Source organism: Amblyomma americanum, chromosome 3 (genome assembly GCF_052857255.1).
Source record: "Amblyomma americanum isolate KBUSLIRL-KWMA chromosome 3, ASM5285725v1, whole genome shotgun sequence".
Classification (NCBI taxonomy): domain Eukaryota; kingdom Metazoa; phylum Arthropoda; class Arachnida; order Ixodida; family Ixodidae; genus Amblyomma; species Amblyomma americanum.
This window is the reverse complement of record NC_135499.1, coordinates 176,942,929-176,965,346: the sequence shown is the minus strand read 5'-3', so window position 1 is coordinate 176,965,346 and position 22,418 is coordinate 176,942,929. Positions and strand designations below refer to the sequence as shown.

At 51.7% G+C, this 22,418-nt stretch overlaps 1 protein-coding gene across 1 annotated transcript in view; it reads right to left on the bottom strand.

The window, feature by feature from the left end:
• Window positions 1-22,418, bottom strand: part of PolA1 (DNA polymerase alpha catalytic subunit) — a 76,035-nt gene that overhangs the window by 4,836 nt on the left and 48,781 nt on the right. Inside the window, exons 35-36 of the mRNA XM_077658947.1 lie at window positions 21,817-21,933; window positions 21,273-21,366 (exon numbers count right to left, since the gene is read on the bottom strand). Coding sequence (XP_077515073.1) covers window positions 21,273-21,366; window positions 21,817-21,933 — 211 coding nt within the window. The remainder of the gene's footprint in view (window positions 1-21,272; window positions 21,367-21,816; window positions 21,934-22,418) is intronic.

Here is a 22,418-nt window from a genome sequence, read left to right as displayed (position 1 = left end):
GTGGCCTATTGTCCAGACGATTCGAATGAGGAGAAATGTGTCCGTGGAACACTGCTAGAGCCCCGCCGCGGTGGCTCAGTGGTTAGGGCGCTCGACTACTGATCCGGAGTTCCCGGGTTCGAACCCGACCGCGGCGGCTGCGTTTTTATGCAGGAAAAACGCTAAGGCGCCCGCGTGCTGTGCGTTGTCAGTGCACGTTAGAGATCCCCAGATGGTCGAAATTATTCCGGAGCCCTCCACTACGGCACCTCTTTCTTCCTTTCTTCGTTCACTCCCTCCTTTATCCCTTCACTTACGACGCGGTTCAGGTGTCCAACGATATATGAGACAGATACTGCGCCATTTCCTTTCCCAAAAAAACCAATTATTATTATTAACACTGCTAGAGGATGTGTTATATCTATTTTGATAACGGGCCAGAGGCGCACGTCCGACATGCCGCTTGTGAGTCGGTTATGACAGTCCGGATTGAGGTCCTAGCTCATACTCGGGATAAGAGATGCAGCTGAATGCAAGGACAACAGTTGCCTCTTTTGTTGTTTTCCTCGAGCGTGTGCATATTGAACCTGAGATTTGTTTGACACCGGTCCGGTTCGTGGTTGCTATGCTCATGGCTTCTGGGTTGTCTGTGTAGCTTGCGGCATAAGTGTAAATGACATATGGATTTTCCCCGAATTGTCGCTCGAGCGCCCCACCTCGGGCTTTCCTCCTTCCCGCATAGTGTTCGGAGTGCATGTTTCTTGCTATTGGCACAACCTGGACTCTCGCTCGGATCGTAGGGTCCAGGGCTGCCAGTTCCGATGGTAAGCGTGTGTTTGTTGGCGGGTACTGCAGCTTTTCAAGGAGGGCTCTCTCGGTGCGCGTGTTTCGGAGCCTGACTAGTTGACCTGCTAGTTGGGCGTCGATAAGATCTTTCACGGTGTTGTGAACATCTATCTGAAGAAGGTGTTGTGTGAACACGTGTGGAGGGAGTCCCATCGCCCTCTTGACTGCCGCGCGTAATAAGATGTTCGCGTAGCAAGATGTACAGAAACGCAAAAGCCGCCCGTGTTCTGTGCGATGTCTGCGCACGGTAAAGATCCCAGTGTGATAGAATTATTCTGGAGACCTCCACTACGACACCGCTTTCTCTCTTCTTTCACTGCCACCTTTATCCCTTCCTTTGGCGCGGTTGAGGTATCCACCGAGAAGTGAGACAGCCAGTGCGCCATTTCCTTTCATAAAAAACCACTATAATGAGCGCACTATAAAAAAACTAATGTACTCCAGGCGTCCCCATTAAATATTTTAAGGGAAGCTAGTGCACGCTCTGGAAACACACAAATAGCAATTCGCATGACGACGTAGTAAGGGCACAGTATATATCCAGAAAGGCAAACTTACTTCAGTATAGCGGATGCACCACTAGTACAATCGGGGTCATTTTTCTTTGCGGAAACGCTTACATGAAAAGCAAAAGGGCAACGATAACAAACGTTCGGTAGAATACCGCCACCGGGGGACCGCGGCGGCTGCGTTTTTATGGAGGCAAAACGCCAAAACGTTTTTATGGAGGAGGCGCCCGTGTGCTGTGCGATGTCAGTGGACGTTAAAGATCCCCAGGTGGTCGAAATTATTCCGGAGCCCTCCACTACGGCACCTTTCTTCCTTTCTTTTTTCGCTCCCTCCTTTATTCCCTTACGGCGCGGTTCGGGTGTCCTACTATGTATGAGACAGATACCGCGCCATTTCCTTTCCCCAAAAATGAATTATTATTATTATTAGGTGGACAGAAGAGGTGCAGCTTTGTTGGTGCGGCTAATAATAATAATAATAATTGTTTTTTTTTGGGGAAAGGAAAATGGCGCAGTATCTGTCTCATATATCGTTGGACACCTGAACCGCGCCGTAAGGGAAGGGATAAGAGAGGGAGTGAAAGAAGAAAGGAAGAATTAGGTGCCGTAGTGGAGGGCTCCGGAATAATTTCGACCACCTGGGGATCTTTAACGTGCACTGACATCGCACAGCACACGGGCGCCTGAGCGTTTTTCCTCCATAAAAACGCAGCCGCCGCGGTCGGGTTCGAACCCGGGAACTCCGGATCAGTTGTTGGTGCGGCTACAATTCTGAATTCGCACAGTTTAATTTTATTTTTTTGGGTAGTTTGCATTCAGCGCAGCGGACAACATAATAGGCGACTGCACTCTTACTTGCCGTGGTGGACACGCCAGATTCTAAGGTAAATGTGGACAAATAAGACTATAACTGCACCACTCAGTCCACGTGAGGAACGGTTAGTGGGCGGGGAGACCACCTCCAGTTAATGTATCTCTCTGCAATTAGTCTCTAGGAAAGTCATAGTTGGTCATTAGGGGACTAATCGCTGCGGTAACACGGTTAGTACACAAAAGGGCTAACCTCTACTGCACTGTTAGTCCTATCTGGCTTGGAGCGTACAACACCCACAACTCAGGCGGTCAAGATTCAGTGCAAGCATTGGTCCACCTACTACTCACTACCTGGCGGCCTCAATCATAGCCAGGCCCACACAGGCGACGAGAGTTCGCGGCCATTAAACGAGGGGGCGCATATATACACCAAACAGTGTCTACTTTCGCTGCACAATGTTCACTATACGGTCAGAAGTACAACAGCAAAAGCATGCCAGGCATACAGTACCTCCGCCCAATGAGAGAAAGCTCTGCCTGCCGGCCCCCCATCCCCACTCACACACAGGAAAAATCTCCAAAGGCCCGCAGCAGCAGCAGGAGCAACAAAGCAGGAAGCGAGAAACAAAGGACGCCCACCCTCGAGAGCAATCTGCGTGCTTCGCGCTCGGCCAGGCATCGGCAGGAGTGGCCTCTGCGGTCCAAGGAAGACGCGCAGAGAAAGAGAGAAAGGGAGCACTGCAGTGCGGTCTGTTGGTGGCCTGCGCCGACTTGACACTCGCGCGGCGGCGGCACGCACGCCTCGCTAGGCCCGTGGCCGAGCGGGCGCCAGATCTACGGCGACTGGCGGCGGCCCACGGCGCTACAGCCGCCGAAGCCGCCGCCGCGGCGAAGGAGGTATGGCTATACGGGTCTACGCGGGGCCGGCTGGCCGCACGGTCGGACAAAGCTGGCACCACGCAGTCGCTCCTCCTATGTGTGCGCAGGCCGTGCCTTCCTTACCTGTGCAGCACCGTGTGCGTCCGCATCTAACCCTCGCCTGCCTTTTCTCGTGTTTTGTCTTTCACTCCCCCCTTCTTCCGGCGTAGATCCACGCGCACCGGAGAGCACTGCGATCCATCATGGGCGCCCCATAGAAATTAGACGGACCCGGTTTATTCATTAAAACGCGCCAACTTTCGGGCCGAGCGTTGCGCACACGCGGATGAAGTGGAGGCAGCATCGCGACGAAGGAACAACAACAGCAAGAAAGAAGATAGCAGAACGGAGGGACACGGAGGGCGGTGGGCGACCGCTCGAGTCAAGCTTTTAATTGCCCGCCTGACGGCACCCGTCGCAACGAGACGAGGAGGTTGGAGCGGAGCGCCCCTGGAGGCAAGCTGAAGCAGCAACGGCAGCAAGCAGCGCGGGAACGATGCGGCGGCAAACGCGCGCAGGACGGATGCGACGCCGGGCGTGAGAGCCCTGATCGCGCTTAATTCCTGCCACATTAGCGACGCCGCGAAACGAGAAGGCTCGACAGCGTCCCCACAGATCGCCGTGGCTGTCGTTGAGGTGTTTTAAAACAGAGTCAGACGTGGATGCGAATGCAAAAAAAAAAAAGAAAATCTGGACTAGCACGGCGCTAACTGAACTAAGTGGTTGAGCGGACTTGTCCTTCGCGCTCTTTTGAAACCATATGCAGATAGGAAAGAACCAACCGACTCACGTCTGTACACTTTTAAACGTCCAGGTGGTCGGAAAAAGCGCAGGTTTGCTTGTCGAAGCTTAATGAGCAAATTCGACGGGGAGAAAGCGTAAAGTTACCTGTGCGCGATTGTGCATACGCGAGTCCTAAAATAGTAGAGGGCGCAGCCCGCGCGCGCGAAAATACGTAAATTTATTCATTTTGGCGCTCGGTAATGTAAAAATATCCCCCAGCAGCCAGACTGGTGTCTGTGTCCCACTACCAAGCGGTACAAGTGAGGTGAGGATGTAAGAGAAGAGCGGGTATGCAGTCCCGTAACCGCCGCACAAACTGGAGGGAAGAGCGCGGGCGGAGGGAATGGCTAGGAAGAGTGTGTTGTTTAATACTGCGGGCATTTCTAAGTTGGACTAGATCAACATGATACCGCGCTCTAAAGACAATGAGCCTAGCTTTACTTTTTGAGAAACAGGTTTTGTAGCGATAGCTACATTACGGTAGCATTTCGAGCCTTCAGCGAGGCGGCGCCGCCATGCTGTCACGTGGTGCGGAGCAGCTGCCGGCGGTGCTGTGCCGTGGCTGATCACGTGACCGAGTTCCAGTCGGACAGCTGTAGCTATCGCGTCACTCCAGGTTTAACCAGAGCTAAACCACCGCCAATTTTGTTAGTAGAGAAGGCCAGAAAAAGGAATACAGGTATCGCCGCTACCGGCCGTTCTCGCAAACAAATGACGGCGACGTCGAGAGAGTCTTTAGAGCGGGGATTCCTGAGGCTATATAGTGAACACCACTATTCGCTTCTTAACGATGACCATGGAGTTCCTGCCGGGCTTGATGTGACGAAAAAAAAAAAACGTTTTTGCGTGTTTTTCTGGCTAACAAATATCAACATATCCAGGAAGATCCGTACAACGAATTTTTATCGCGAACTAAAATTGCGCAACGCAAGCTCTTAAGTTATATCCAAGAAAACAAAAGGAACTGCTTTTAGGCACTGTAAACTACTTTCCTCGTAATCACACACGTGGCAACGACATCGACGACATGCTTGGCACGCGGTGGTCCAATCCGGACGTCGCTGCAGGAACACGCGAAGCGCAGCCGGGAGTTTTGATTCCAAAGCCTAAACAATGCGCGGAGGAAAATGAGCGATTTTTCGTTATCCTTAGCTCTATATATATAAAATAAAAACGCGCATTATAGCATCTTGTCAACGCTGCACCTTGTAGGGTACCATGTATCCGGATATGCGGGGAGGGGGACCAAAGACCTGTAACTTCCGGTTTCACACAGACAAAAAAAAACCTTCAAGAGACAAAGAAAACGAAGAGCCTACTTATAAAAAATAAGGAGGTCACAATCTCGCTGTTTGTTCAAGCCTTGAACAAGCCACAGAGTACATGGAACCCTTCCTCCACGTTTAGTGTTTAGCCGAGAGCCCCCTGAATTTCCGGCCTAATCTCATCTCTTTTCTGAACAGATCTTCGCACTCAAGCAGCGGTCGCACCGAAAAGAAGCCCACGCATGGACACACACACAAAGAGAGCCAACCTTGTTAAAGCGTTTCCCGGAGGAGTAGGTAATGAACGAGACTTGCAGAACCGCAGACATAAGCGAGTGCCCACAGTATAATGCTCGTCCCCAATCTTGTCCAATCTCTGGGAGGCAAATAAGAAACGCGAAGCAGGAATGAATTGAAAAAGAAAAGCGGATCCGAAGAAGAAGGACGGAAAGGTAATCGCATGTTTTTCTATCCGGCCCAAAATGTACACACACACACACACACGCAGCCTTGGCGGTGGCTTAACGAGGTTTCGCCTCCCCTCTTCGTCCCCTATAGTGCGCAAAGTATTATAATGGCGCGCGCGCGCGCGAGTCGTCCCACGGCTGCTGCATGCAGCGCCTCCATACCAGCGACCGCCGAGTTCCATTAGGCGCACATTGTCCGCGTCGCATTAATTACGCTGTAAATTACGGCCGCCGAGGGGACACGTACGGCAGCGCCATAGCTCATGTCCCAGACGACCCGCTCGTTTAATTGGATTACGCTGCCCGCAGCCACGATGGGACGCGCGATGAAAAGCGCCAGCGCGACCCGCTGAGGACCTCCGCACCTCGCTGCGCTGCCGGCAGTGCGCGCTCTCTCCGCAGCTGTGCTCTGCAGTTGCGCACCAAGCGACCAGGACTCGAGATTCAGCAACGGTTTTGTCGCGCCGGCCGCGTTAAAAAAAAGTAAAGTGCAACGAATAGCACAAGGGAAGGCAGAGACATCACAAGCGTAGCCATTGTGGTGCGTCTTAGTTCGCCTTCTGTTGACCTGTCCTCTGCGCTTGGGCGCCTAGGCCTTCTGTTGTCCTGTCCTCTTTGGCGTATGTTCGTCCTGTTGTCCTGTACATCGAGCTGCTCTTCGCTCTCTCGGCCTTCTGTTGCCTTCTGCTGTCCTGCAAATCGCGCTGTGCTTTGCTGTCTGTCGCCCTGTCCAACGCGTTATGGCTTAGTGTTTATGCCTTACCTGTTGCCTTGTCCGTCGCGCTGCGTTTCGCTGTCCACTCCGCTTTGGCGTTTTGCCTTCTGTAGAGGCCTGTTTGTTGCGATGTAGTGTCTGTCCCTCCTGCTGTGCTTTGCTGTATTGGCATTCTGTCGCCCTGTACAACGCGTTGCGGCTTGGTGTGTCTGCCTTCTATCCTTCTGTCCACTGAGCTTTGGCGTTCAGCCTTCTGTTCTGCGCTGAGGTGCCCGTGCTTTCTCTTGTCCTTCATATATCGCGCTGCACGTCCTTTGCATTTTACTGCCCTGTCCAACGAGTTGCGGTTTGGTGTCTGCCCTGTCCATCACGCTGGGCTTTGGTGTCTCGGCCTTCTGTTTCGTCCACTGAACTTTGGCGTTCTGCCTTCTGCTGTCCTTCACGTTGCACTGTGCTGTGCTGTGTTTTCACTCTGTCGCCTTGGCCAAAGCGTTGCGACTTGGTGTCTTTGCCTCATCTGCTGCCTCGTCTATCGCGCTGCGGTTTGGTGTCTCGGCCTTCTATCCTTGCAGCTACTGCGCTTCGGTGTTCTGCCATCTGTTGTCCTGTCCGTTGCGCTAATGTCTGCGCATTCTGTTAACCTGTAAGTCAAGATTTAGATACTTTGCGACTTCTGTCGCCCTGAAGGTCGTGCCGATTAGGTGTGTTTTCCTTCCATTGTATGGCTAAGTTTAACGTCCCGAAGCGACACACGGGCTACGAGGGACGCGTTAGCGGACGGCTGCGGATGAATTTAGACCACCGAGGATCTTTAACGTGAGCTGAAATCACACAGCACACAGGCGCTTTTGCATTTCTCTTGCATCATCGACACATGCTCGCTGCGCCCTTGGGATCAGCAGCCGAACGCCAAATGCACTGCGCAGGTCCTACTGTTGCACCGTCCGTATATAGTGTTCTGTTGTAATGCATTTACATCCCAAGGCTACACTGGGCTATTAGGGACGCCGGAGTGGAAAGCTTCGGATTACTTGCAATTACCTGGGGCTTTTTACGCCGCAATACAACCTCTGCGAGCGATCGTACTGATCTCCCCCCTTCTAGTCACCTGTACGCCGCGGCCAGGTATCGAACTTGCGAGCTCGTCGTGACCAGCAGAAGTGCGCCGAGCCCACTGAGGAACCGCCGTTGTGACCCGAAGCCGTAACTCGACACACTCACCAACAGAAAGGACGCAAACGAAAACGACCAAAGGAACAAACAGCAAGAGGAGCATTGCTGACTAAGCACTAGAAAGAAAAGAAGAGCCACACATGCCCACCGTAAAAAAAAAAAAAAATAGTTCAAAGGGGCGAAGAATCATAAATTGTACTCGGTGTTCCGAACTGCCATAAATCACCCACGCACGAAAGACGCAGTTACGCTGTCGTACAGAACAGCAGCTGGGCCAATTACCCTGTTACATACAGCGCTCTCCGTGAAGCCGCTACGTGCCATCTGTAACAACGCGTTTTTAATACTACTGGCATACCTCCGGGCCTGGTCCGCGCAACGTTCGAGCAATATTAAAGAGAAAAACAGGACAGTGCATAACGGGGCCGTACGCGAGTTCAATTTCTCGGATCACACAGTGCCCGGGTGAAAAGGCGCTCAACTCTCAAGCACTGCCTTCTCAAACTACGAGACCGCGAGAAAAAAAAAAAAAAAACTTGACACGAACGAGTTGGGAGCGTTTGTATACGAACTCGGCCAATCATCGCGTCAAGCGAGCGACGCGACGAAACGCGCTGGACTATTGGCCCGAATCTGAGCCGGCCCTCCCCTGCAATTATACACGAGGGCAGAGGAACAATGGGCCGCGCACGGCGAGCCGGAGATCGCATCGACCACACAAGGTTCACACACCGCCGCCGAGCTGGTTGGTGTGTGTGGCAGTACACATACTGCCACACACACACGCATGTTCGTAAACCTCATCCGTGCGATGCGCGTAGCTGCGATGGGGTTTACGAACACGCGTGCATTTCCCGCGTGCAACCCGCGCACACAGGGCAACAAGCAGCAGCGAGAGGCAGTCTTCTCAATGGAAGTCCGCGCGCGCTTCATCACGAGGCCGCCGCAGACTGGCACGGAGGTCCGGAGAGAGACGCTGCTCAATAGGCAGAGAGGCCGCCGCGGATCGGCCCCCAGAAATCCCCATCGATCACGCGGCCGGGCTAATTAACCTCGCGGCCGGAAAGTGCGACTCTCCCCCCGGACCGGATTATATATCACCGCTCCCACTTCGGAGCCCTACGGCAGGCGCGCGCTTGTGAGTGTGCGCGCGCGAGTGCAGTACGTGCGTGCCCAATACACGAGACGGACCGAGCGTTATGCCTAACGAGTAGAATAAAACAACACCGCGGAGCACAGCTACCTCAGCTCACGCACACACCCTTCTCTCTCTCTATCGCTATCTCTGCGCACGCTAAGAAGCGTTTCTATTGTTTCAAGCATACGAGAAAGTACAGGTAGGAAGAAAAAACGCACCTATACGGTGGACTTCACGCGATAAGCAGTGAGACGTGTCGCTGGCGCGGCCCTGTCAATCAGCAGGCACATTAAATGGGCGCCAAATATAATGTACACGAATGGCGTGTACGTGCGCCGCCCGCTGATTAATCAAAACCAGGGGCACGCGGCAGCATACAAGTACGCCAGCCCTATTATGCGGCGCACGCATAAACACACAGCCCTCGCATGTATATACGTGTAAGCGCTGTACACACACAGCCCTGAAAGAACGCGGCAGCTGAGTCACGCGCTATCGGCAGAGCGACAATTGTATGTGCGCCACACTCTTTCTCTCAGCGCCTGGCGCAGCACAGACAGCTATAGGCAAGAGAACGCCGAGCTTAGCAAAATTTCTGTACGAGTGAAGGGTGCCGCAGTAGGCGATGCGGCGCCAGATACCCAACCGACGAAACTGCGTCACGCTGAGTAGCCTTACAGTAACTGGACAGCGTCAACTCCAAAGCAACGCCAAGAATTCGCGTTTACAGCGGGGAAATTTGCACGACCTGCCTCTGTATCGAAGACAGAATTAAGACATTGTATGATTAGGCACGTATACTCTTTTTCAAAAGTTTACAGCCCAGGGGGCTTTGCTTCTGGTCCATGCCGCGTGGCCCGTTTACGCATCCCTCTTATCTTACGTTGAAGATAAGAGGAACTCTGCCTCCGAAGGTTAGGACTTCCACGAAAGGTGAAAGAACCCCGCTAGACGGCCGGGAGGAAAATCCTCACGCGAGCTCGAAACGTCTGCCGAAGGCTGTGTATACTAGGGCACACACCGTGCAGCATTTAGCAACGGTACAGTGCGGCGTACAATGGAATCGTTTATGGCTCTACTTCCGCCTAACGTACGTGAGTGGTTCACAAGTCAGCAACGACGACTATGCCACATGTGGTCCTCACCATAACCATAATTTTGCCCTTCACTCTGCTGCTCAAGTTCGGGGATGAGTCCATCCTCTTTTGAGCACCCAGAAGCTCGGGTAAGCCCAGATGCTTTGAGCCACACTATACGACGGCAGCAGTATAGGCGCGCGGGAAACGTGCCTGTACTCAACCTAGTTTGATGGGCGTTGAGGCGGTTGTATACACAAGCAGCCGTATTCCGGAGCCCTCCACTACGGCACTTCTTTCTTCTTTCACTCCCTCCTTTATTCCTTTCCTTACGGCGCGGTTCAAGTGTCCAAAGATATACGAGACAGATACTGCGCCATTTCCTTTCCCCTAAGAACCAATTATCATTAACTTCCAAGCCAGCTTTTACAAAACCGGCGGCTGGTGCCATGAAAGTGTCCCATAAGTAAACAGCGTCAATTTCTCCGGCGATCGACCACAGGAGCATTGGCCCTACTTTCTTGTACGTTGCTTTAGAAATACTTTCCGTCCGTACCCAGCGGATGTCTAAGAGCTCACTCCACAGTGATCCGCTTCGGAGCGGATCGCACAGCACACTGATGCTGTTAACGGCGGTTCCGAAGGCCAGAAATGACGGCCATCCAAGTGCCGCCACCTGTTGCGCATGGTGCGAACTGCTCCATGTACGACAAAGTTTCTCCAATCCAATCTAGCACAGTGCTGCAAACTGTCTAAAGGCGGGCATACTTGTCGAGATCTCTTTGTAAGCGCCTAACTGAGAGACTAAAAGAACGAAAAGTCGTCATGCTTTCACGAAACGTTAACGTCCATAAGCTTACATGTGAAGCCATGGCACTACGACAAACAAAGAAAAAAAAAAGTGCGCGTTTCTTCGCGCCACTGCCGCATGACAATACACTCCCATAGCAAAGTTCTCAGTGCTGTGCCTCCTTTTCCACAACCAGAAAACCAGTGACTCGAACGTGTTGCTCCGCACGAAAAAAACAGCAGAAAAATGACCGGAATAAAACAACACGGCGTATAAGTGCTCAATTCGCGCAGCACGCTTGCCGACTTCAAGCTGAGCAATACTAGTTGGCGCACACGCCTGTGCACACGTTGCGTCAGACGCGGAGGACAAAAACCAGCACGTAACTCCGTGGGCGGGCAGAGCGCGAATTGGCCTCCCTCGGCTGTTATAACGTATTTCTTCTTTCTTTTTAGACTGCGCGAACGTAACCGAACGAGCGTTCCGCTGAGCCCCGTTTCATTAGGACCCCCTCTCGGTCCCCGTCGAGTAGGGTGGTCGCTCCGTTAATTACCGAAAAATTGAGGATGGGTGTGATCGACCGACCGCGTGGTCGTTGCGCAATTTCCCGCCGTCCCGCGAAAGAATCCGCACCACGTGACACCGCCGGTACGCACAGCAGCTCTCGCATAGAGAGAGAAAGAAGGCACTTAGTCCTGCCGTCAAATTAACCTGGTGCGCTGCTGCGGGCGCCACGCACGTATGAAAGGAAGCGGGAGAGGGGACGCACGCAGACGTGGTCGCAAGAGCAGGCATGCTGCTGCCTCCTCGCCGCGTTGCGTCTATACCGCTGCTTCTCCCACGGCAGCGCGGTAATTAAACGGGCGCCACAATTACCCATCGGGCACCGCTGCGAACCAGCCACAACGCTGGCGGGGGTTAAACGGAGCAACATAGCTGCGCGTGCGCAAGCTTTATGGCTTTTCCGGGCGGAAGCACCGCCCCCAAAATTGCATTACAGCTAATATGGCCGCTCTAACTCATTCGATTACGGGGATGACGTGTGGGCCCCGGAACGTGGAAGGTTGGGGAGGATTCGGGAGGAGGTGGGGGTGGAAGATGAGCATGGGTGTGGGTAAGTGTAAGCGCGCGCGTGCCTACGTCAGTCTGCTCCTCAGCGGAGATGGGAGCAGCCGAGAGCATACCCCCCCCCCCCCCCCCCCCTTTTTTTTTTCCAGCGGCTTGACCAGTTCCTTTACAACAGCCTTCGGCTTATAGTCTTGGCGGCGTGCCACTCTCAATACCTGCAACAACCATGCACTATTAAGCTGCAGCAGCTACGCGTTTTGCGTGATCATTAACCGGGACTGTAGGCCTAAGGCCAATGCTCGGTAAGGACATACTAGCGGCTAACGAACAGGGTCAGAAATGACGCTGTCGGTTCGAATCTTACCTGTGGTGGGAGAGGTATTCTTTTTTTTTTTTAAATGAAAACTAGATACGTTAGCCCGGTAATATATGCCTGGCAGGCTACTCCGATTCAGAATGACATGATCCCATTTGCGAGAACCCCAAGGAAACTAGCCGGTTGCAATCGAGGCACACGCATTCGGTATTCAAATGAAATTATTTAGGTACTTGAACGAACTGAGTACACCGCTTCTTTCTAGGTGCCGAAGAAGTCGTGGGCGTCGATGTGCGTTCCAGGGGCGGATTTAAGGTAGGAGGAAGGGGTATTGTGACCCCTGTTCTGTGCCCCCAACCACCCCCTCGAATAGTGGCCGATAATATGCGCCCCTGGTGTATTGTAAAGATTTTACGCGCAAATTTCCTGTATTATTTGCTAACGGCTAGCGAGCAGTCTCACGTAGCCAGTAGCCCGCCAGTAACGCGGTCCTTCTGTTATCTTGTCGAAGTTGAATTCAGTCAGAAACGCTATAGGTGTTCCTTGTTTATACGGGGTTCCGCTGGCGCGATTCCCCTCGCGTTGTGTGCGCGCACTGGCGTTCGTTTCTTTCACGACACGAATGTGCTTCCGCAGCTAAACGCCGCCTACCACCTTAGGCATGTTTCACATGCTGCCATTTGCGTCGGTCTGACACAAGAGATCGTCGGTCTATAGCCGCAGACGGCTTGCGACGGGTTTCCGCCCGGTTGGTAATACAGTCGGAGCGCCAGTGTGCTCGTTCCGCGACTGACCAACGGGGAGCGCCGTGGTATCGTGCAATGTGCGGCCACGTGGGAGGGGTTATACCACAACGAAGGAAAATCGTTTATTCTAATTAAAACATACGCAATATTGCCTTACATCTAAAATTACGTTGATTATAACAACGTCTCTGCAAACATAAAAGAATCCTGCGTGGCGCTAAAACCTTCGCGTCGCTCCGACCGAATTCGCTGGGTACGCGTTGCATGTGATAGCACTGAGCGAAAACTGTACTGTGACATCAGCGACTGCGCCGAATACTTCCGGTCTATAGCCGCAGCATGTGAAATGGGCCTCAGGGTTGGAATGGCGCTCAAATAGGGATGACCGATTATGACAGACTAAAGACGGAGGGGACGCGCACTTGCTGGCGTGCTCTGATGTGCGATAACTTTTTCTGCGAGAAACTCGTGAAAAACATCCTGCGCTAAAAGCGATGGCATGCACTACACGTCTCCGCCACGGAGATAGCGTTTAAGTATACCGTTCAAATGCTATGAAAACCGTATGGAAATCGACAGTTTCTGGCAAGTCTCACTTGATTTCTGGACGCCGCTCCTCACGCTTATTCTTTCAGTCCAGGTCACGCACTTGCAGAGGTGAGGGTGAGACGGCGGCTGACTAAGAAGCCACAGAAATAGTCAGCTTGCTCTTCATCGCAGCTCGATGGTGGTACGCTATTAGTACACGGGCTTTTAACACCCAGAATATGCTTGTGGGCTATGAGTGACGATGCAGTGGAAGGCTAATTAATTTCGACCACCTGGTGTTCATTAAAGCATACTGACATCGCACCGCGCACGGGAAGGTTTGGTGGTGGTTATGTTCAGTAAAGATCTTTGTGGCCTTCGAACTAGGAGGGGCCCTTACCCAGTGAACATTAAATCCCTCATATACGTCTTGCGGACATCCATGAGAGCTCCAGTACCCACGGGTAGTCCAGGGCTCCTGCGGCCTTAGCTGTTTGCTGTGCCCGCTGAACCATGTCTATGTTCCTCTAGGCTTGAGCTGTACAGCATGGCCTCCCACTGCTCAGGTTGTGGGTTTGGGATTTTAGGGGCAGCCTGCATGCTTTAGCAGGCCCATGTAGTGTGATACAGTGTGGGGTGCTCCCCACATAGCGGGCATGTGTTTGTGTATATAATGAGGGGTGTGTGTGTGATGTAAGAGGCTGATGTGTGGGTATGTGGTCGTCTGTATACCTGCCTCCAAGCTACGGCTCCTTCCCGCGCCAGCTTCTTGTGCGGTGGAGGGTAGATATGCCGATTTATCTTGCGGTCACCGCATCCCACAACCACAAAAATGCGGCCGCTGGAGCCAGGATTAATCCATCCTCACGACCACAGGCTCTGCAGCCGAACGCCATAGCCACAAGTCACCGATGTACGCACATTGATAGACGGTGAGCTAATGCACGGACGTACGCGAATCATTAAAACAGAACGAAAAAAAGGCAGAATGAAAGGACCACTTAAAAGTGCTTCCACTTGTACGCACCTCCGTGAGCACCGACAAACTGAGTCGGATCAGGGTGACCGGCGCGTCCGCGACCGAAATTCCACAGAAATATCACGCGAAAAAAAAAAAAAAACGCCGGCAAAAGCTTTGTGCTGCAAAGTAGGCAGCAGACAACTCGGCAAAGCCTCAGCGTGCGAAGATTTCAAGGTTCGGCGGCAGACGCATCAGCGAAGGCAATAATAAAGGGGTCCATTTTCCACTTTTCCTGTCGAACGCGGTGGCGACCGGCGGTGGTGCGCGGAAGGCGGAGGCACGGGAAAACGAGCCAACGGCATCGGAATTCGCGGCGGTCGCACCAGTGCGTGGTGTGTATACACTCCGCTCAGCGCAGCCAACCGCAACAAATCAAGGGCAAAGAAGAGGACAAACCCATTAGAAAAGAAAAAAAAAACTTGCCCGTCGCTTACGCTGTCTCACGCGCACTGGCACACTGCCTTGTCCGCTCTCTCGCCCGTCCCGCCGACCGCATACAGACGAACGCCTCGCAGAAGCTCTACACACGCTCGGCACGGACGGACCTCACATGGCGCTCGTCCTCTACGGGTAAGGCGGAGACGAGGGGACACTTCGCGCAAGGCGAAATGTTTAAACGAGTTCAAGGACAAGAAGGAGAAGAAAGCACGGCGGAAACGCCGCGACAAACTACTCGCTCAGCCTATTCACAGCACATAGAAGAACGCCCTTCCCTCCCTTCCGACCACCTCGTCTTCCCGGCCAAACGACATCTCGGCGTTGCCAGCGCAACATCAACGAAATAAACAAATAAACAAAACAGCGAAAACTTGCGCGTACACTCAAACGTATGCACACGCGAGACACTGCAAAGCTGCTTTGCGCGGCTGCCGCGGTCGCGCCAGCTGAAAAGACCTCCCCGTCATTTCTGTGCTTCTAGAGAAAAAAAAAAGCAACAGAAACAGCGAGAGCGCACGGCGCCGCCACAGCCCACCACCACCGAGAACTCACAGCCCCACTCAAAAGAGCCGGGGGGAGGGAGGGGTGAACGAGCCGACGCGACGGCGATATGTGCAAGGCTGTTATCATCGAACTCGGAGCAGTGCGCGACCGCTGCCGCTGTTGCTGCTAAATGCAGGCCACCAGAAGGGCAATAAGGAGGGCGGGTCGAGGCTAAGGTTGCAATCTTCGCTCCTGCAGCCACTCGGTCCTTATATATAACCCCCCTTTTCCCGTCCCTTTCGTACTCAAATTCGTGTTTTCTTTCTTTTTACTTCGCCGCTTCTTCGTTCCCTCGCTGTCACTCAAGCGCGACCGATATAATTAGGCCGGTTCAGAGCGAAATGCTCGGGTGCGACCGAGGAAGAAAACGAAACTAAAGAGAAACGAGCCAGGCCGGCAAGCCGCAAAAGCAGAGAGATCTCAAATGTCGCTCAAACGAGCGTCGGTTCGAACGAAATCTCTCGTCGAGCAAACGATCGCCCCCGGCTCCACATCCTCGACGCGCACAGACCGCGTGACAGTGAGCGGCCCTTCAACAACCTCAGTGCGTTGAGCCAGTCAGTCGCCCCAACTGTCCTTGCCACACACGACCGGCAGAGGTCGCGATCCAAGCGTAGCTTACTACACACTCTAAACAGGAAGGCGTAAAAAGAGATGCCGCCACCGTCTTCCAGACGTTGAAGTAACGAGTGTTAGCGGTTTGGTTTACTAGAATTGATATGAATGAGGTACACCAATGGAAATGCGAATCTGACATCTTTGATCTATTTGACATCTTGGATTTATAAGTGACGTCACCAATTGGATATATCAGTGACGTAACCAATCAATCACCAATTAGATATACTGATGACGTCACCAATCAATAACCAATTGGGTTGCTATATCGATTTACTATGGGGGCCGCCATCTTGAATTCCCCGGACTTAGAAAATTTCACGCTGAAGAGAGGTGGTAGCAGACCCCCAAGAAATCGAGAAACGTGATGAATAAGAGCTGTCCTCTAGCACACATGTTCAGCTTCTTTGCCGAAATGGAGGCACCCTACACTCTAAAGAGGAATACGCCTACATGGGAGTAAACTGCCCTCTAGCTCACTCACCCACAAAGGGAGGGCGCTAGAGGACAGTTTACTCCCTTTTTACACCCATACAAGCATATTCCTGCATAGAGTGTAGGGCGCCTCCATGCTCACCTTCTTTGTCTGCATGGAAGCACCCCATAGTGCCTACCACAGCAGGTAACAACGCACGCACAGGACTGCCGGAAGCGCCAGATCATTACACATACTGACGTTATTACCAAGTCTACACGTTGAGCCCCAAACTTTGGACGCAGAGGTAAAAGAAACAACAGCGAAAGTTATCAACAGTTCATTACCGGACGTTGTCTTAAAGCGACGTCCGGTGCTCTCATGGTTGGTAGAGTACCGGGCGCGAAATTCGGAGGTTGTGGGTTCAATCCCACCGGCGGCATGTGGTTTTTTATTCTGCTTTCTACTCAGTTGTATTTAATAATTATCCTATTGATCACCCACTGATGAACACTACAAAAAAATGGTAAGACGCTCTTTGTTTTCTTGGCGCCAACCGTGCGGCTGCTGTGCCTTTCTGCAACTCGGGCATCGAGCAGCTTCAACACAACAGCTGACACGTGAGGAGACTCTTCAGGACAGCGCAGGGAAGGAATCAGCCCAAGATCACAGAGGCGCGACAAGTCGAAGGGTCCCTGCAAAAGCGCGCAGCGACATTGCTCCGATTCTCTTCCTCCTCTTCTGGGCAGCGTCGACCCCTCGACGTCCCGTCTGCGGCGGCAGACCCCGTAATAACGGCCGAAGCGACTTTGACAGATGCGCGCGCGACAGATTACCGTCTCTCAACGTCACCGCTTTCTCAAGAGAGCTGCGGCGACGCTAAACGAGGGCCTGTTTCACGAGCGACGCTAATATGCGAATCTCGCCTCCTCCTCCTCCTCCGAGGGAAGGAGAGGTGGCGCAGGCTTCTCAGAGCAGCCGCGCGCTCGGACCGGGCGAAGAACTTGTCATTACGCAGCTATTCGTGCATCGGCGCCCCGCTACTGTTCACACCGCAGGCTTCGGGGAGGATGGCGCCAGAGATAGGGACGAGAGCCGTCTCGCTTGGCAAAAGAGCGCAGAAGGCGACAAGGAGGGAAGACCGCGCCCCCGCCGTCAAGTCTCCGAGACCTCCTCGTTGTTTACTCTAATTGCTGTGTTTGAAACGCGGAAAAGGGCGCCAACGAGGCCTAACCACTACATACAGGCGGCGGGCTGCCGCCGCACCTCGCACCTACTGTATCATTCCGGACGAAAGGTAACGCAGCAGCACAACATTGATTTCCCCGCGCTAAAACGTAACGAACCGTGGAAACTAGGCCTAGCGAATTCTTCACACGCACACTACGACGCGTGGCTAAAGGATTTTAGCGTGATAAGGCAACATGAAGCTGACAGTAGTGCGGGGTTCTGGATCAATTTCGACACCGTGGGGGTTCTTCAACCTGCGCCAAAATCTCAGCACAGTAAGCGAGCATATTTGCGAAACGCGGCCGGGTTCGGACACGTGACCTCGTGCCGTGCAACACGCGGAGGAAGGATGAGAGGCTGTTACGTCCCATTTTTTGAAGCCAGCTCCCGCATTCATGCCCCCCCCCCCCCCCACTTAGCCGCCGTCTCAGAGCTCTTGCGCACGCATGCGCAGCAGACAATGCAACAGACGACGCCGATGCGCCCGGCGTTACTATTCGCTGCGCCGGCGACCAGACTCCCAGTAGTCCTTGCGAAGGCGCGTGACTTCCGGCACACTTTCTGGCGTGCAGCTCGGATAGCGGCGGTATAGTGTACCAGACAGCGACGGCCTCTCCTCAGTTTTCCTTCCTCCGTGTATGCAACCGAACGTCGTAGACACTGAGCCTACATGGAGGATCACCACGACGTTGTAAAAAATTAAAAAAATTTTTTAATACGACAGCATTAGACGGTTCATCGACACGAAAACCCGGCACCGCCCAATAAGTGGCAGCGTCACAAAATTCGAGATTGGCCGGAGCGGTGTGACGTCATCAAAGACGGAAAAACTCGAAATGTTAACCAGTAAAAATCAGTGCTAGTACTTACAACTACACCAACTACAAAGGAACGGAATATAATTAGGAGTTTAGGATAGACTTAGAATGGAATTGGAATAGAATGCGTCATCGCACGGAAGTTCGTCAAGTGCCCCGGGTAGGTTTTTTTTTTGTTCGCTGTTTCTGGAAACAGCGCTGCGTCTGCTGGGCGAGCAACAAGGGCATGACCGCGAGTGCTGTATACACGCCTCAATAGCGACCCCCTCCGTCCGCGTTTCTCATAAACTTTGATACACCCCTAAGTACGGTGCAAGTCTTTCTGTTCCGGAAGCTAACGTTTACGTTAGCTGCAGGCAAGCTGTTGCAGAATGCTTTTTACCGGCAATTCTTTTTCAGATGCTTTCCCTTAGATGTTGCAGACAAAACCAGGAACCCAAAACAATGCATGCATTCTTAGTAGCGGTGGTCCGGTGAAATCGCGCTAATTCGAACTCGTTTAATTCGAATCCCCGGATAGTTGGAATAGACGCCTATAGGTACCGTAAAAATGCCACGTTATTTCCCAGTGAGAAAACACCTGACATTGCACAGCACACGAGACTCTATAGCGTTTCGCCTCCATTGAAATGCGACCGCCACGGCCGGGATCGCACCCGCGTCTTTTTGGTCATCAGTCGAGCACCACTACTGAGCCACCGCGGCGGCTCTAACTCCGACTTCATTGTTTTTCCTTTTGAAATGCATGGCTTTTTGCAACTATGTGAGCAGACCAGCGTTCGTGTACACTCTATTGTCTCCGTTTCACCGCACGCTTAATGGACGCATAAACACGTCTGTGTGCACAGTTCCGTTGTTGAGTTTAATGCGGTTTTCGCATATTTTGCAAAGACCTTTTACGTACTTGCTTCACACGTAATATCTCGTCATATCTGTTACATTAGCCGGCACTAGTGCTCCTTACATGTGTTCCAGCTTCTCATTATTTGCCTTAGACCACTACTGCCCCCATACAGCTAAATAGACTGTTTTAAGCTTAATTCACAAAGAGTTAAGTTGCCTTCCAGCGAGCCTTATATTAACCAAGACAAAAACACACGGTTACACTGCCTACGTTGCTCGCAGCGGCAGCAGAGCCGGCGCACGACGGACCATCAGATGCGCGAACGCCGTTTATCTTAAGTATCGATCACTTTCGCTTCGCGAATAATTCCCTCCCCAAATCAAAACGCGGGTACGATTGGCCACCGCGGACACCGCAGCGCCACCACCGTCGACGGGACCGGCCGGCCGCAGCGAATGTGGAAACCGGGGCACTGCCCCTCCACGCCAGGGCTAAGCGGCACGAGTCCAGCGGCTCCCGCCTCCGGGCCCGCCGCAGCTCCGCCCTCGGGCACGTCGGCGTCGTCGGCGCTAGCCGGCGCTGTCGGCGCACGCGCGCTCTTCGAGCTGTTTTCGGCCCTGGCCCCGCCCCGGAAGAGCGGTGAAAACGGCCGCAATTTGGGAAACGTACGATCACGGCAGTGACTTTGTAGGCGCTGACGCACCAGTGGTGAAGAGAGGTGTGTGCGCGCGAAACGGAGGGGGGGGAGGGGGGGTTCACTTTGCCGGTTTCCAACCTTATGATACTGTATTTGCTTTCCTTCCCGCGGCTTATTCACGGCTGTAGCTTATTTTTGTTCTTTATCCTCATCGGCCCCTCCACAAAGCGAACTCTAAGACAAATTTCGCCCATTAGATAAGAGAGAGAGAGAGAGAGGGCTTCTGGGTTGGTGGGCTAAATAATAAGTGGCTAGCAGCAAATAGACGCGTTTTCCTTTTTCTGCCGCGCCGGCTGAAACCGCTTTTGTGTGTGCTCGGGGCACTATAGAAAAGCCAGAAATCGTTGACTCGCTTGGTCCACAGCAATCATTGGGAAATTTTTCGGAGCAGCGAGAACTTGGGCAGGTGCTGAAGATTCAATGTGCGCTAGACAAAGAGAAGAAAACGCTTGTCCACGATGAGATAACTTCACTCCTCATTCGAAGGAAAACATGAACACTACTAAGCTGAAAAATATCAGCAGCATCCTAATAGCTTACTTTTTGTAACATACAAACAGCACATCTTATTGAAAAGCTACAAAATATGTGCACAACTGACAAAGCTTTAGGGTGCACTCAGACATGCAGAGATAGCATGCAGCCAGTATTACCCAGTGGAGAATGAATGATGAGCCACAAACATGATCTCCGAAATGTTGCAAATTTTGGGGAGAGATTCGCCAATAAATGATGTTTGGTTGATGCCTGAGACCTGAACAATGGTTGCGGTGATCCTCATCAGGGCAAATTAGGTAGTACATAATGTACATCACACAATGAGAAACAGCTGCAAACTTTATGTAGCAGTGAGATGCATGTGTGACAAACATCTATGCTTGCAGTACTTCACATGCATGCCTTGCACTAAGCAGCTCAACTGTATTTTGTTTGGGCTTTAGAGGCCCATACTATGACAATCTTATGAAGGCTTATGGCAATCTTAGCATTACTTTTTGCATCACAGCAATTTTAACCTCTGCAGGCAACTGGGAATTGCCGATTAAATTATGCAAATCATCAAAGGACCATCTAATGCCCCATTTTATCATGAGCAGCTGTCATTAAAAAGATTTCACATTCGTTTCTTTTGTGGACATTTAACTTGTTTTTAAGTGCTGTTTCCATCCTCCCATTACTGTACTTACCTGCACAGTGACACACTCGCATAATATAAATGCATCCGCCATGTTAGCTCTTAAAATCTGGAAACTTATAACTGACCAGGGGCAAATTTTACTTGTGTTGTGTAACAAGTGCAACTTCCCGGTAAGCCCCAATCTTTTTTTTTTTCAACAAGAAATGCATTCACTACGCAAGCAAATACGGTACTTACAGGGGCCTGACGTTTCTACAGCCGGTACAACCGTGATACTCCTACAACTAGAACAACAGGTTACTAGGAGATATATGCTCATCACACTTTCAGATGTTACTGAGCATATCAAAGCGTTGCGGCAGCTAAATCGCAGGACTTACTCTTCTCAATCTCTGACAACGTTGCCTGTGCCCTGGAGAAGTCAAACAGCTTGCTGAAGTAGGTCAGCTGCCTATACAGGTCGGACACTTTGTACTGGAAACAAACCCACAGACACAACAGACATACATATGTGCCCAATGAGAAAAAATGTGAAATGCCCTGCCCTCTTAAGCAATAAAGCAATATAACTTGATTTTTCTCTTAAGCACAGCACTAAAGACAAACAGCTCCAAAAAGCAATTGCAGTCAGTAATGGCTCACATTCATGAGCATTTTTGTAGTGCTACAGTCCCTAAAAACAAATTAAGTTACTAACAGCAATTAGTAACAGGGTATGGAAGTGATCAGCATTAGTGAAATGAATGCTGTACTCAGCAAGGATGATGACTAAGCAAGTTGGCACCAATTCATTTTAAAACCAGCCTCTGTCCTGTTTTCTTTTCTTTTCCTGTGTTGTGTGTTTTGGGTGGTTTTAATATGGATGGTGTACTGTTTGTAATAACATGCAAAAAGCCAAATGGAGTGAAAGCATGCACTGCTTACCTCTGGAAACATGGCAGATCGCCGACATGCTGCACAGATAGGGCCAGATTTTCCAAAGCGCAAAGACACTTGCCTTGTTCTGTGCCCACAGCCAGAGTCTTCACAGACAAGCCACCCCTGGCAGAAAATGAAAAAACAAAAGAATCAGTTACCAATTCTTGATAGCCCTACCAAGTACTCTGAAGCCCATTACTATATGACTGAACACTTCTTTGAAATGGTCAGACGTTTAGCGGAATCCCCCAAGGTGGAGTAGATTCGTAATAAGGGATTAATTACTGCCATCTACCGAAGCACAGCCATACAGCTATGAAGGAAAGCTACACAGCTTCCAAAGAAACTACAAAGTTTATGTGGAAGCTGTATAGCTTTCCTTTGTAGCCATAAGGCTGTGCTTGGGCGGACGCAAGTAGTAATTACTTCCTTACTACTTCTTTGAAATGACTCTAATCAAGTCACATCACAGTCTACACCAACATTATGGCAGTCATTCCAATGATTAAAAAAGTAACAAAGTGCTTTTAAAGAGACCGACAACTGAATTACAAGAATACAATTTTTTTTTGCAGCACCTGAAAATTTGTTTTCTAAAAGTCCTTTTT